Source organism: Coenobita brevimanus, chromosome 101 (genome assembly GCF_032717465.1).
Source record: "Coenobita brevimanus isolate Jiangsu-jjx chromosome 101, ASM3271746v2, whole genome shotgun sequence".
Classification (NCBI taxonomy): Eukaryota; Metazoa; Arthropoda; class Malacostraca; order Decapoda; family Coenobitidae; genus Coenobita; species Coenobita brevimanus.
The window spans coordinates 13,130,512-13,147,378 of record NC_137054.1 but is presented as its reverse complement, the minus strand read 5'-3'; the positions used below and the strand labels follow the sequence as shown (position 1 = coordinate 13,147,378).

General features: G+C 41.9%; 1 protein-coding gene and 1 long non-coding RNA gene across 2 annotated transcripts; both read right to left on the bottom strand.

Annotated features, from left to right (window-relative positions):
* Window positions 1-3,719: 3,719 nt before the first annotated feature.
* LOC145414833 (uncharacterized) lies at window positions 3,720-7,254 on the bottom strand. The gene is made up of 2 exons (XM_080284252.1): window positions 7,210-7,254; window positions 3,720-4,629 (listed from the first exon to the last, which is right to left on the bottom strand). The coding sequence occupies exons 1-2, from the start codon at window positions 7,216-7,218 to the stop codon at window positions 4,414-4,416; spliced, it is 225 nt and encodes a 74-aa protein (XP_080140378.1). The 5' UTR covers window positions 7,219-7,254; the 3' UTR covers window positions 3,720-4,413.
* Window positions 7,255-13,721: 6,467 nt separating this feature from the next.
* Window positions 13,722-16,019, bottom strand: LOC145414865 (uncharacterized). The gene is made up of 2 exons (XR_013899980.1): window positions 15,964-16,019; window positions 13,722-14,364 (listed from the first exon to the last, which is right to left on the bottom strand). It is a non-coding gene; the product is annotated as an uncharacterized LOC145414865 (long non-coding RNA).
* Between the last annotated feature and the right edge of the window lie 848 nt (window positions 16,020-16,867).

Genomic DNA, 16,867 nt, shown 5'->3' with positions numbered 1-16,867 from the left:
TAACTAGTTCAGTTGACTGGGGTCTGTCTGGTGGGGTGCCATATGTGCATCCAGTGCCGTAGGGGCAGATTCGCAGTGGCCGAACCGTATGAAGGCCTACGTATAAATGTTCAGTTGACTGTAGTTTACAGCGCCGTGCCATGGATGGCCACGGAGAGAAACTGGTAAGTGTGAAAATGGCTATACACTCACACACACACACACACACACACACACACACACACACACACACACACACACACACACACACACACACACACACACACATATATATATATATATATATATATATATATATATGCAAACTAACCACAGGAGAAATGAAAGAAGCGACAGTGAGTACTCTCGTATATTACATCTTGAGACTGAGTGAGCACTACCTGCTGCGGGTGTGCATAAAAGACCTCTACCCTTTACGTTTCTGTCTCACTCTGTCTGAAGATGTAATATACGAAAGTACTCACTGTCGCTACTTTCATTTCTCCTGTGGTTAGTTTTCATACATATCTTCTCGGTGTTGTGATGTCTCTGCATATATATATATATATATATATATATATATATATATATATATATATATATATATATATATATATATATATATATATACATGGAGCCTCTGTGGCAGAGTGTGCGTTTTTGTACATGGGAGGACTAGGGTTCACGTCCCGCCAGGGTAATAAACTTTGGGAGTGTTCTTCCAGCCACGTACTGCTTTGGCGGACACAAGGGGTGCCGTGGTTGAACCAGTGTTGCGTACTGTAAAGTATGCTTGCACCCAGTCGGCTTGCGCGGGCCGATTACACTTGGTTCACAGACTACACACACATCCAAAGCCACTCCAACACCTCAATCACACTTACAAGAACTTCTTATCCTACATACAATCTCTGCCAGACAGCCTGAGCCACTTGGTAGATATACATTGGCTGTATGGTCCCCACTTCGATCGGGATAGGCCGGTCCTGGAGTGGACATTCAAATGGCTGATGATGATGATTATATATACTCATACATATATATATATATATATATATATATATATATATATATATATATATATATATATATATATATATATATATATATATATATATATATATATATATATACGCACACACACACACACACACACACACACACATCCAAAGCCACTACAACACTACAATCACACTCACAGGCACTTCTCACCCTACATACACTACCAGACAGCCTAAGCCACTTGGTAGAGATACATTGGCTGTATCGTCCCTGCATCGGTAGGGATAGGCTGGTCCTGCAGTGGACCTCAACGGATGATGATGATGATGATATATATATATATATATATATATATATATATATATATATATATATATATATATATATATATATATATATATATATATATATATATATATATATATATATATATATTTGTCACAAAAGTATCGGTGCACAGTATGCATGAAACATTTGGAACCAAAGAATCAAGGTCACCGAAATATTAGTGTCCGACCAGCCACACGTTGGTAGCCTTGATGTCGGGAGGTGTCATGTATCAGCAACTAGTAATATCATCTTACAAACATATAGCAAATGTTATGTTTATATAAACAGACATTGTTCATACACAGTGAGATGTTTGTAATGTCATCATCTGTGAGAATGTTTTCAGTAGACATTGGACCCCCTGTGCACGTATACTTTTGTGACCCATAGTACCTACTGTATGTATGGTATGTAGGTATGTATGTATGTATGTATCACTATCTGTCTATTGAGAGAGAGAGAGAGAGAGAGAGAGAGAGAGAGAGAGAGAGAGAGAGAGAGAGAGAGAGAGAGAGAGAGAGAGAGAGAGAGAGAGAGAGAGAGAGAGAGAGAGAGAGAGAGAGAGAGAGGTGACCAGTTTAGTTCCAGGGTGTTCATTATTCTCATTATTACACTAAACGAAACCTACCTGGAATAATTATCTTCGCGTATTCTTAATTCTCTCTCTCTCTCTCTCTCTCTCTCAATTCATCTTATGACCTGCCATGCCATATTTTGTGGCACTGGTTAACAACTTCAAGGTGATGATACCCTTTCCTCCTGCTACCACCAGACGATTTTAGTCAGCTTAGGATGCACCTCACGTTCTGGAAAGATCAAGAACACCCTCTTTAACTTTTTCAGGTCGATGACATCAATTACATTTTATTCTAGTTGCCTCCATACGGTTTTGCGTTGCTTAGGGGAGGCCCCCTCGATGCGAAGGGGTTGTTGTTGTTGTTGTCTACTGCGGTAGTGGCCCCAAGCTTATCTGTTTGTTAACCCGGTGTACATTATTTAATTTGTTCTTCTGCAGTCCTGCATCCTCCTTTTAAGGGATTATGGCGGGAATCGAGGGATGTCTGCAAAACCAGACAGCAGGACTGCCCGTCTGCATCTGTGCCACCACGTGAAGACGTCCCTCTTCGTCACCTGTTAAAAGGTTAGATACACTTTCCATTCACTCCTTCAGTACACCGTCGCCTTTTACACTTCTTTCTTGCTATCATCAGACAATTTTATTCACGTTAGGATGGGAATGTTTTAGTGAAGGGGCTCACACCGGCCAGTCTTAGAACCTGGTTGTCTAGTGGCTGGCACGTCCCGGTCGGAGTGACGGCCTTGCTTAGGTTCCATCCCCATGAGGTGACTGGAGGTTTCTCGTTCTCGTCAGGCCATTAGGGGTAGTTGGCTTTTTTTTTTTTTTTTTTTTTTTTTCATGCAAGGAAGAAGGAACCAGAAGTCAAAGGCTGGTCATTTACCCCTATATGCACTGGACTACGGTAGCCTAACCCCGGACCCTTACACCTGAACGACGATAATGAGGGATTGGCTGTTACCATGTTATAATACCTGTTATTGGATATTACTCATGTCACTCTGATAATTATTTTATCCAGGTGACTATGAAGGTATTCTGTTTAGATTAGGAATGATTCAGAAAACACAGCTACAGAGATATCTTTACAGCATTAATACATGGCTCATACGGTACTCGACTTTTTCGCGATGTACGGTCAAGACATTAAGATGATATTTAATTCGCTTACTTTACTCTCAGTTACGTACAGTACCTCTCCGGGTTAACCTTCAGGCGCGATAGTCATCTAGAAGCAGCAGGTATCAGGACATGTGAGATCAGGGCCCAGAGTGAGTGAGTGAGTGGAGGTGATGGATGGAGGTCAGGGAGTTCACTGCCTCATGGTCAGCAATGGGTGAGAGATGCACGGGGAGATCATGTGACTTCTCTGATGAACATTATTTTTACACTTTTGCTACGATGGTATCTTCTGGAGCATTTCTTCATTTTTTTTTATTCCTTACTATCTCCAAATGACTGCAGTTTACTATTTCAAGGCGATTTCATATAGCCTAAGATAGATTCGTCAGACAGGAGATATTAGATTTCGTCTTTTTTAACTCCTTTTCTCTCCTATCCAGAGTAAAATCATGTGGTAGCAAGAATAAACCATAATAAGACGTCACCGTACTGCCGGGAATAACAGTACTTACCTCGTCATTGCTCTCCTTACCTGAGGCTCATAGAACAGTTACCTTAATCATAGCTACCTCGAAAATACCAGTAGTTCTGTTACTTTTGCCTCCATTTGTTCTCCTTTGTATGTACATCGTTCGTCTTCTTTGATGTGTGTGTGTGTGTGTGTGTGTGTGTGTGTGTGTGTGTGTGTGTGTGTGTGTGTGTGTGTGTAACCTGGAGACGAGAACTTTGAGTATTTGTATGATGAGTGAAAAGATGTGTGTCCCTTTTTACTGGCCTTTTATATCGCTAGTTATCTTACGGTTATGCTTTTCTTTTCGAAGTACCTTACCATCCATCGTCGTAGCGGGAGATAATGGTTATGATGATAATGATGATGATGATTCAGAAATTTTGAAATGGATTTAAATTAACCACAGAATAAGTCATGAAACATTTAATTTCCCTCCATGTAAAAGCCAGACATAACAAGAAGGTGAAAAAAATCATCAGGAAACACATAGTAATGACAGTGACAAAACTGACACATAATTCTGATTTGCAGGAAGAAGGAGGAGGGTAAAGAGGAAAGTTTGTGATCGTGTTCCAGGTTGTTGTTTTCTGTTATCCTCTTTGCCACGGGTGTTCAGATTTTATTTTTATCATTTACTTCTTATTATTTTTTCTTGAGGAAGCTCTGGTAGCAGGATGATGATTTCCGTAGCCCCTCTCACTTCTTTGCTACTCTTGTCTTTGCCAGTCAAATTTTTGTTGTGATCTTTTCTTGAAGTTTTTGTAATTTCTTTGTACGGGTGTTTAGGATTTTTGCTACGGGTATTTAAGATTTTTATTTTTGAGAGACTTTTGTTGGTCGCAGGTAGAAGGATGATGTTCGTAGCCCCTCCCACTGTCTGCTGCTGTTGACTTTACCCGTAGTAACCACCGTGATGGCCACCAAAGCCACCAAATCCACGGCCCCGAAAGCCACCAAAGCCAAAACCGCGTCCGTATCCCCTCCCACGGTGCGGGTCTGGGTCAGGAAGGGCGTCTGGGTCAGGGTATGGGTAGGCCAGGGGGTCAGGGAAGGCCTGTACCGCCACCATAGCGGCCAGAACCACCACCACCAGCAGAACCAGAGACAGCTGAGGGAGAAACAGGTTTAGTTTAATGCCTATCGACTGCACGAGGGAGGGACACATACACTGTCATAGTGATGTTGATTGACACACACACACACACACACACACACACACACACACACACACACACACACACACACACACACACACACACTTACTTAAAGCTTTCCTACTACAGAAAACTACGGCTACTATAGGCTACTCACGAAGATGGTGTATTTCCCAGTCTTTGGTGCCAATGTGTCTGACTGTGCAAACCAGTTCTGGATCTGGAAACTTTGCCATACAGTTGGCATGTTAAGTCCGGGTTTTCTGGGAGCACTGTGTTTTGGTTGTGCCTCCGCTGCCTATTCTTTTCTCTTGCCAGATTCCTAGCTTCATCTAGACGAATGGTTCCTTCACTTAAGAGGGCTCGTCATTGTTTTCTGTCAGAGGCATTGGTTTCAAGATCTTCTGGTATGATGTTGCATTTCTTCAGGGTTGTCCTTATATGGTCTCTATAAACCTTCTTCTTTCCCCCCTGGGCTGCGGTATGCTGCAGGGAGTTGGCCATACAGAACCTGGCGGGGAAGGTGGTTTTCAGGCATGCGAAACATGTGTCCGACACATCTGAGCTGTTTCTTAGTCAGCATGGTTTCTCTACTGGTTGACTTTGCCCTGAGAAGAATTTGTGAGTGAGGGACTTTATCCTCCCATTTGAGTCCTAGGATGCCCTGTAAGCATCAGATGTAAAACGACTCAAGCTGTTTGATGTGACGTTGGTCAGTACTCCAGGATTGAGCACCGTCAAAGAGGGTGGAGAGGCATACAGCTGTATAAACTGATGCCTTTGTCTCGATCCTCAAGTTGGTGTTTTCAGAGACTGGATCTGAGACGCCCAAAAGAGGTTGAGGCGTGATTGATTCGTGCAAGGACTTCTGCATCGATGTTATGTTTATCTGTGAGCACTCTTCCAAAGTAGGTAAAATTTTCAACTTGGTTTACATTTTCGCCATATTTTATCCGAAATGCAAGAGAATCTGCTGCGTTGTTTCTCTGAGATATGATTTCTGTTGTATTGACATTTAATCGGAGACACATTCCATGGTACCCACATACACCCACACCCACACGCACCCACCCACCCACCCACCCACACACACACACACACACACACACACACACACACACACACACACACACACACACACACACACACACACACACACAGATCATGCATGTGAAGCTTTAAAAATTTTATTTTTTAATTTTGGCTTTGTATTTCCCAGGAAAAGTGCTTCATATGATTTCAGCATCCTTTGATACAGTTGGTCAGTGCAATGTTGGACATGGATACGTCTTTTTGAAATGTGTAAATTAGCTAATTAAGTAAACAAGTACGGTATATATATATATATATATATATATATATATATATATATATATATATATATATATATATATATATATATATATATATATATATATATATATAACATTGATCGCAGACTTTAGAATATATTATTAGCATTTATTGTCAGGTTTGTTAGAGAAGGAAATTGAGAGTGAATGTGAGAGAAAGTAAAATAATAAGATGTTACAGAGCACTGCGATGTAAGAGTGTACCGAAAGTGAGAAGGCTGGGAGGGAGTGGACAATCTATTGTTTTTGCGGTTCACTTCAGGTTCCACAGCAGGACATGGAACCTGAAGTATGCCGTGGTGCAGAAGAAAGGACGGAATCATTTGGATGTTGAAGAGAGTGGTGAAGGAGAAATCAGCTTCTGTTCTGGTGAAGAAGGATGTGTGTGAAGGTAAATTGGTATTGTGTGTAAGGAGGAGGTCCATAATACTAGGAACGAGAAAAGTATGAAAGTTTTCCAAGCGATGTTCCCAAGGACTATGAAGACCAGATGGATTGAGAGAGAGAGAGAGAGAGAGAGAGAGAGAGAGAGAGAGAGAGAGAGAGAGAGAGAGAGAGAGAGAGAGAGATGGAAGACGGAGTATGATGAGAGACTAATGGAGATAATATGCAAATCTTAAATGGAAGGAGTGAGAGGATGGGGCACACCAAGAAGGAGGAAAGGTAATACAAAAAATAATTCAGTTACAAAGTCCAATTATGTACTAATATGAATAGCGTGCATGGAAGAGAAGAAAGTGAAGCGCATGAAGATTCTAGTTGGAAGTGATCTTCTACTTAGGAAAGGTGAATAAGTACCTAGGTTTGCTGAATATTATTTGATTCTTACTTTGGGACAAGTCATTATTAACGAGAGCAGAGAGAGAAAGAATGAATGTGGGAGAATGAGATCTCTTTCTCTTGTTTTCGGAGGGGAGAAGGTTGACAAAGGGGAATATTTCTTGAGGTGATTAAAATCGTTCTTCGGCAGCTGGAGCAAAGGGAAGAACTACTCCATCGCCTAGAAGGGAATCAGAAACTATCTCGATCAACCCTTTGTAGGTTAGAAAGTCTTAGGGATATTTTTCGTCTATGACAAAGGTGCTGCTTGAGGAGAGGGCGAGCTGCGCCTGACAGAGGGTTGAGAAAAGATATATAACCTGGTCTCCTGGGCAGAGTGGTTTCCCAGGCGGTGCTACTCACAGTCTTCATGGCGAGTACTGAGTGCTTGAGTGAGCGTGCAGGAAACTCTTGGTGCTTGTGTTGTCCCTGCTCGGCTCTGCTCCCTTATATACCCCACGACGAATACCCCCTCCCATCAGACATAGCAAGTCCCGCCCACAACCCTTGCGTAAACCCCACAATATTTTTCCAGTTATCACCACATATCACTATCCCTCTTAACTTCTTTCTCCTCGCAGTATATTCAGACATACCGATATGCCCTACTCCAACGTCCTGTGTACTCTGATAAAAGACGCATATGGCATAGGGAAGGTGGGATATATGTACCGGGGTGAGGAAAGATATAGGCCTACTAAGGGTGCGACATGGGTGACCTTGCGACAGTTGCCGTGCCCAAGGGCCCCCCTCCCACTAAAAAAAGACTTGCCCTGGGAGGGCCCAGGGTGTTCCCCGAGAATGCCTACACCTGGAAACAGGGAGAACGACACTCAGGTCGAGTGAAAAAAAGTAGAAAAAAGTAAGACTTATATACATTCTGGCTTACATTATCTTTTTCTTTTCTTTTTTTTTTTCTCTCTCTGTCTTCAAGTGAGGTTTTGACTAGGGTTACATTACTCAGAGCTGGTGCGATGGTACTAACGGGGTAGTTTTTGTGACATGTAGTTGGGTCTTGTGGAGGATCTTTAAAGCCTGAGATCGAACCTGCGTCGCGTCGGAACACCAGCCCACGTTGTATCCACTCGGCCATCACTTTCCACACTAAAGAGGGGCCTAGGAGTGAAGAGTGCTCTAACGCAGGACACTCGCGCGTTTCATACCGATAGGAGAAAGTGCTCGCCTATTTTTTTTTCATTTTTAAGTTTGATTGGCGCTACCACTGGGCGATTTTATTCAGCTTAAGACAGATCTCTCGTAGTGAGGGCATGAAGGAGGGTTATATCTAACTCCTCCGGCTCCAGAAACCCTCTCCAAAGCTAGGGAAAATCGTTTGGTAGTAGCAATATAATTATAGGGTAAGTCATCGGAACAAAGTGGCTTAACCCTTCAATCCGCTCATGCCAATTTTTTTTGTTTTTGTTTTTGTTTTGTTACCACGAGACGAGTTTATTTGTTAAGGGGAGACCAATTTTTAAGTGTGCGGGTCTAGATATATTTTTCAGTGAGTGCATCACAACGAAAGGTATCCATTTAAATATGAATGAGATCGTCTGGCTGTAACAGGAATAAATCAAGAGGATGTGTCACCTGTTATAAAGAGTTTTTTTTTTTTTTTTTTCCCGACATTTGTTTGTTCCTTCCTCAGAAATTCACTTTCTCTCCGTGCAGTTATTTCCTATCTTTTACTTCCATAATTCTTTCCTAAGCAAAATAAAATCGTGTGATGGTAACAAGACGGAAATGTAGCTCATCTGACTGTGAACCCGGTGGACTGCAGGCCAAAGGTGCTTTTCATTCGCAGTCTACAATCCTCCTTTTGGGGGACAGGGCGGAGTTGAAGGACATTTGTACGGCAAGGCAGTGAAGTTGCTCGGCTATTTCATGCCACCGTGTGAAGGCGTTCCTCTTCACCACCAGACTTAAATATGAATGACGTCACCACAAGGTTAAAGGAGACCAACTTAGCAGTGGAAACCAGTCTCTATTAACCACTTCAAGTGTCCTGTGGTCTATTGTATTTATTCATAAGGCTGAGAGACTAGTTAATTCTGCTCAGGGAAGGCTTATGATGAGAATGAATATCCTTCCATTTTACCCAGCACCAAAGCCACCACACTGAACACCCTCATCTTCATTTTACATCATCTTTCATCATATCCCTAACATCTACCAACAGTGTACTCAAACCCACCGATATATCGTTTTTTCGGAGTCCCCCATACTTAGTAAAAAGGCCTATTTATTGCATCTGGTGGACATTTGTAACGCGGTGGGGAAAGACATGCTAGAAGGGGGAAAAGAATGACCTTGTGATAGCTGAAGGTTAAAAAAAAAATGCACCTAGTTCCAGGGTGTGCCTCAAGGATAGCTGCATGTGGAGAGGAAAGGAATGATGCGTAGTTTGACTGGAAGAAGTAGATAGGTTTGTAATTTATTAAAGAAAGAAAGAAATAAAGATGGAAGAAAGGCAATATCCAAACAAGATTAATAATTAAATAACAATAAATAAATGAATAAGCACACAATCAAGATGACTAAATAAATAAATAAACATAAATATAAATAAATGAATAAATAATAACGGAATCATTTAATCAATCAATCAGTCAATCAGTCAACATACTGTACCGGTATATATGTATGTTAACTGATAAAAGGATAAATGAGTACCGGTAATTTAATAATTAAAGAGGTAGATAAGCAAATAAATAAATCATTACCAGTCTGCCATTCCCACCTGAGAATGAGTTGAGGTGAAGATATACATAAAACCCTCTTGAGGCAGCAGGAATAACCCAAACTTATTGCTGCATTCAACCCTTCTAGTAAAGTAAAAAAAGGTCTTTCCTAGGCTGGATAACATTGTCTGGAAATAGCAATATAAGGTACTACACATGCTCGTAGTGAAGAAGATTATCATCCTCATTTTATTTACAATTAGAATTCTACACATTCTTATCTATATATGTCTATCTCTCTGTCTATATATCTATCTATCTGTCATTCAGTTTGTCTGTCTGTCTGTCTATACCTATCAGTTTGCTGTCTAACCATCTATCTATCTATCCATCACCACAGGGAGAGAAATCAGGTCATGCGGTTCATAGAGATTGTTTTAAACCCCGTCACTAAACCTGGTTCCCCCCGGGATAACAAAATTGTCTCGAGATGAGAGGAGAAAAAAAAAAAACGTAGAAAAAGGCCAATGGAATGCGATTAAATCGTTCCAAATGCTGTCTTTTTTTTTCTTTTCTTTTAAATTGGATATTCCGATATATCCTTTGGTGTTCCGATATATTTTTGGGTATTCCGATATATCCACGGGTATTCCGAGTTATCCAAGGGTATTCCAATATATCCTCTGGTATTCTGCTATATCCGTGGGTATTCTGATATATTCTTTTGTTTTCCGATATATTTTTGGGTATTGCGATATATCCACGGGTATTCCGATGTATTTTTGGGTATTCCGATGTATCCTTGGGTACTACGACATTTACACGGGTATTCCGATATATCCCTTTGTTTTCCGATATATGTTTGGGTATTCCGATATATCCTGGTATTCCGATTTATTATTGGGTATTCCGATACCTACCATCCACCCACCAATCTATCCACCCACTTACCTACCCATTCACCCACCTATCTATCCATCCACTCATCTACCCATTCACCCACCTATCTGTCCATCCACTCATCTACCCATTCACCCACATATCTATCCATCCACTCATCTACCCGTCCACCCACCTATCTATCCATCCACTCATCTACCCATTCACCCACCTATCTATCCACCCACTTACCTACCCATTCACCCACCTATCTATCCATCCACTCATCTACCCATCCACCCACCTATCTATCCATCCACTCATCTACCCATTCACCCACCTATCTATCCATCCACTCATCTACCCATTCACCCACCTATCTATCCATCCACTCATCTACCCATCCACCCACCTATCTATCCATCCACTCATCTACCCATTCACCCACCTATCTATCCATCCACTCATCTACCCATCCACCCACCTATCTATCCATCCACTCATCTACCCATTCACCCACCTATCTATCCATCCACTCATCTACCCATTCACCCACCTATCTATCCATCCACTCATCTACCCATTCACCCACCTATCTATCCACCCACTCATCTACCCATCCACCCACGTATCTATCCACCCATTCACCAACTCATCTGTCCAACTACCCATCCACCCACCTAACCATTCATCCATCCATCCTGTGCCATACTTTTTTAATAATCTGTGAGGAGATAATTACTCTGCTTACGTACTTAACCCTTCCTCTCGAAAGGACCGATAGTTGTATTGATGTCTGCTTTTATTTTTTTTTTGTGCTCCTTTCTACCCCTTTCTCCTCTGAGCCATGGTTCAAGCGCGCGCATGCGTGCGTGCGTGCGTGCGTGCGTGCGTGTGTGTGTGTGTGTGTGTGTGTGTGTGTGTGTGTGTGTGTGTGTGTGTGTGTGTGTGTGTGAATAAATTAAGTAATAAATGCAAGTATACCCAAGGTTACATGTAATTCATTGATATCCTGACGTCTAAAAAAAAAAAGTAAACACAAAAATGTCCCTGGCGCTTTTGTGGATTCACGTCTTCAGTCTGGTGCTATAATTCATTTATTTAATGTTGGCCTACAACGTCGTCCTATTGCAGCTTATTTCTGGTAGGTCAGTGGCAGAAAAAGATTATACTACAGTTGTATATCGTTTCCACAGCACTTCTTCGTGACTAGCACCATATTCTAATGCTAACCTCTTGTTACATCTCAGCATTCTAGGTGTAGAGAGAACAATTTTAGGTCTAAAGTGTCCCATAACACTGGCTCCTCCTGACCAAGAGATAACAGATGATCTCTGTTTCATAACTTGCCATAACGAATTAAAGTCACTTCAGTGCAGTTTTTCACATGTATACAAAGAAGGTCAAATGCGGGATTGAGTGGGAGCGTTGAGTAGATGCGGCCGACTGCCTTGTGGTGTGAAGACAGACAAACTAGCACAGTCAAATGGGTCCGCCCCATGCTTAGCCATGGGACCAGACAGACCCAGTTGGGGGCAGTACGTGCATCCGGCTCCGTGGCAGCAGATTAGCGGTGATCGTGCCGTGTGAAGGGTAATATTGTTATGACTTTCAGCTGCCTACGATTCACGGCGCCGTGCCTTGACGGTCACGGAGAGAAACCAAATAGTGTGAAAGCGTCTACACACACACACACACACACACACACACACAGACGCATACATACATACGTACATACATACACACATACGCTCATACACACATACATACTCTTTCAGGTTTGTCTGAAGATTATTGAAAACAGCGAAACACAGCTACAGTGATATAGTAATATCTCTTCAGCATTAATACATGTCTCGTACGGGCCGATTTTTTCCCGATGTATGCACCAAACATTAAGAAGATATTTAATTACCTTACTTTAGCCTCAGTTACCTACAGTACAACCCCGACAGTACTTTGAAGCGTGTGAGTCGTCTAGGGCCAGCAGGTATCTCGGTTGAGGTGAGATCAGGGCCCACAGTGACTGAGTGGTTGGAGGAGGTGGATAGAGGTCAGGGAGTTCACTTGTCAGGACTACATATTATAATTACAAATCATAATAGATAGATAGATGAATAGATAGATAGAGAGACAGATAGAAGCAGGGAGTCAGATGATGAGAAGGTATTGTGTCTGCGAGAATCGAGCAGTGCTAAACATGCTTACACGCTCTCAACTCGAGGAATGCTTGATAGGCACACGACAGCGCCTAGTGACCATACACACACATACACACATACCCACACACAGGCTGCTAGAACTTTCCATGCACAAGGAACACACGTGACACACCCCTGCTACACCAGAATTTAGGAAAGAAAGCTCAGATGGAGGTTAGCCATAGAACGGAGAGGTCAGAAGGAAACAGGCCTTAGAAGAGACAGGTCACAGGGAGAGAGAGAGAGAGAGAGAGAGAGAGAGAGAGAGAGAGAGAGAGAGAGAGATAGCGGGACTGGACTCTATATTCCGCTCTGTGTGAGAGACTTGTTAATATTTCCAAGACAAATAAAAATAGTCCCATACTATTCTTTACCTCTCCTGTCACTACATGACAAATGGGAAGCTACTCCAAGATATAAAAACCGCTCGTCCACAAGTCTCATATATATATATATAACTCAATCACAAAGTATTTTATGACACAAAGTCTTTTATGACATTTGCTGACATAGTCAGCAGTGGGTGAGGGATACGCTGGGAGAACATGTGACTCCTCAGCAAGAATAAACAGTAGAAAGACTTTATCACACTGAATATGATAACATACCTATTCTTTGCCATCCTTAGGATAGACTTGCAGAATAGTTACCATAATCTTAGCTACCTCGAAAATACCAGTGGTTCTGTTACTTTTTGCCACCATTTGCCCTCCTTTGTACTGTAAATGCGTCGTTGTATTCCTTTGGTGTGTGTAGGGGGGGTAATGTGCAGACGAGAACTTTGAAGATTTGTATGATGAGTGTATAGATGTGGATCCCTTTTCATTGGCCCTTTATATTGCTGGTTATCCTACGGTTATTCTTTTCTTTTCCAACAACCTTACCATCCTTCTTCTTTGCTATCCTTATCTCATTCTAGTAGTTCAGTTACTCTTCTAGGAGCTGCCAAGCATGAGCCAACCGGCCTACTGCAGTTATCCTCTCTTCTTATGTTCTTATCCATCGTTGTAGTGGGAGATAATTGATTGGGTGATGATGATGATTCAGAAATTTGGAAATGGATGTAAATTGAATACAGATTAAGTCATGAAAGCATTTAATTAATTCCAGGTAAAAAGCAGATATTATAGGAAGTTGAAAAAAAAAAAAATAATCAGGAAGACACATGGCAATGACAGTGACAATTCTGATTTGCTGGAAGGAGGAGAAAGGTAAACAAGGCAGGAAGTGATCATGTTCCCAGATTGTCGCTTTAACTTATCCTCTTTGCCACAGCCTATGTTCCGATTTTATTTTATTTTATTTTTTTATTTTTATTATTTTTTTGAGGGCCTGATGGTAGCAGGATGATGATTTCCGTAGCCCTTCTCATTCTCTTCTTCTCTTGTCTTTATCAGTCACTATATTTGTTGTGATCTTGTCTTGAGGTTGTTGTAGTTTCTTTGCTACAGGTGTTTAAGATTTTTGTTATAGATATTTAGGTTTTTTATTTTTGAGAGGCTTTTGTTGGTCGCAGGTAGAAGGATGATTTTCGTAGCCCCTCCCACTGTCTGCTGTTGTTGCCTTTAGCCGTAGTAGCCGCGAAAGCCACCAAATCCGCCACGGCCCCGAAAGCCACCAAAGCCGCCGCGTCCCCAGCGCGGGTCTGGGTCAGGAAGGGCGTCAGGGTCAGGGTAGGGGTAGGCCAGGGGGTCAGGGAAGGCCTGTACCGCCACCATAGCGGCCAGAACCACCACCACCAGCAGAACCAGAGACAGCTGAGGGAGAAACAGGTTTAGGTTAATACCTATCGACTGCACGAGGGAGGGACACATACAGTACATTGTCGTAATGATGTTCATTCCCCCCCCCCACACACACACCCATAATGCAAGTGAAATTATATATAATATTACTTTTCATTTCGCGTTACATTTCCCAGATACTCGTAGAATATTAAATACGATTTTTGCAACTATTGATATATTTAGTCTTTGTAATGTTGGACATGGATACGTCCATTTGAAATATGTAAGTTAGCGAAATAGAGAAATAACCGGCTAAATAAATAAATGAATTAAAAAAAAGAAAAAAAAAGAAAAAAATAATATATATATATCTATCTATCTATCTATCTATCTATCTATCTATCTATATATATATATATATATATATATATATATATATATATATATATATATATATACTGTATATGAAATCATTGGTCGCAGACTTAAAAATTAAAATTAGCATTTATTGTCAGGTTTCTGTTAGGAGGAAATTGAGAGTGAATGTGAATGAAAGTGAAGTGATGAGTTGCAGGATGTGGTGACAGAGCACAACGATGTAAGAGTATACCGAAATGAGGAAGGTTGGGAGGAAGTGGAATGCAGTATCTAGCCTACAGTATTTTATCTGTTCACTTCATGTTCTACTTCAGGACATGGAACCTGAAGTAAGCCATGGAGCTGAATAGGGGACGAAATTGTTTGGGTGTTGATGAGAGTGTTGAAGGAGAAATCAGCTTCTGTTCTAGTGAAGATGGATATACATGAAGGGAAAGTGGTATAGTGTGTATTTGAGACAGAGGCCCATAATACTAGGATCGAGAAAAGTATGATAGTTTTTCTAAGCCATGTTCCCAAGGATTATGAAGGACTAGGTTGTTTGAGAGAGAGAGAGAGAGAGAGAGAGAGAGAGAGAGAGAGAGAGAGAGAGAGAGAGAGAGAGAGAGAGAGAGAGAGAGAGAGAGAGAGAGAGAGAGAGAGAGAGAGAGAGAGAGGCTAAAAGCTACCACTTGAAAATCGGAAGTGGAAGGAGTGAGGAAGGGAAATGCTAAGAAGAAGGAAAGATATATAATAAGAACTGAGTCGCATAAATGTATGTACTAAGGCGAGAGGTGTGCATGGAAGAGAAAAAGGTGAAACGAAAGAAGATTCTCGTTGTCAGTGATCTGTTACTTGGAAAAGGTGAAGAGATCGTGGTAAACCGTAGAATAATTTACTGGGTTTGGTTAAGATTATTTGATTCATAGTTTGGAACAAATCATTATTAACTAGAGCAGAGAGAGGAGTCAATGTTGGGGAATGAGATCTCTTTCTCTTATTGTCAGAGAGGATAAGCTTGACAAAGGGAGTATATCTTGAGGTGAGTAAAATCGTTCTTCGGCAGGTGGAGGAGAGGGAAAAGCAACTTCATCTCCCAGAAGGGGATCAAAAACCATCTCCATCAACCCATTGTAGCTTAGAACGTCTTATGGATTTTTTTTCTTCTATCACCAAGGAGCTGCTTCGGGAGGGGGCGAGCTGTGCCTGACGGAGGGTTACGAAAAGATAGAGTCTCCTGGGCAGAGTGGTTTCCCAGGCGATGCTACTCACAGTCTTCATGGCGAGGACTGAGGGCTGAGTCAGCGTGCAGGAAACTCTTGGTGCTTGTGTTGTCCCTGCTCGTCTGTGCTCCCTTATATACCCCTCGAAGAACCCACCACCCCCACCCCATCTTACACAACAAATCCCGCCCACAGGCCTTGAGTAACTCACAATAGTCCTCTAGTTAACACCACCTGTCACCGCCCCTCTCACCCCTTCCTCCTTACAGTATACTCAGACTCACCTTTATACCCTTCTCCTGCGTCACTTTTCCTAAGGTATAAGGCTTATATATATGCTATATGGAAGATGGGATATATGTACAGCGGGGAGGAATGATATACTAAGGGTGCGACATTGGTGACCTTGCGATAGTTGCCATGCTCCAAGACCAAAAAAAAAAAAAAGGAGTTGTTCAGGGGGGGCCCAGGGTGTTCCTCGAGAATGTCTGCACCTGGAAAGAAGGGGAACAACGCACAGGTCCAGTGAAAGGAAGAAGAAAAAAGTAAGACTTATTACATTCCGGCCTACATTATTGTCCTTTTCTTTTTTTGTCTTTCTTTCTTTCTTTCTTTTTCGCTTGTTTGTCGTCAATTGAGATTTTGACTAGGGTTCCCTTACTCCGAGCTTGTATGATGGTTTTAACGGGGGTATTTTTGTGACATGTCGGTGGGTCTTGTGGAGGATCTGTAAAGTCTTGTGAAAGATCAGGAAAACATATCCTGTTCTAGTCAGGTGAAAGATCAGGAAAACATATCCTGTCTTAGTCTGAGATCGAACCCGCGTCGTGTCAGAACACCATCCCATGTCTGTATCCATTCTGCCATCACTTTCCACGCTTAAAAGGCGCCTGGGAGCGAAGAGAGCTGAGACGCAGGTCGATCATGCGTTTCATACTGATAGGAGAAAGTGC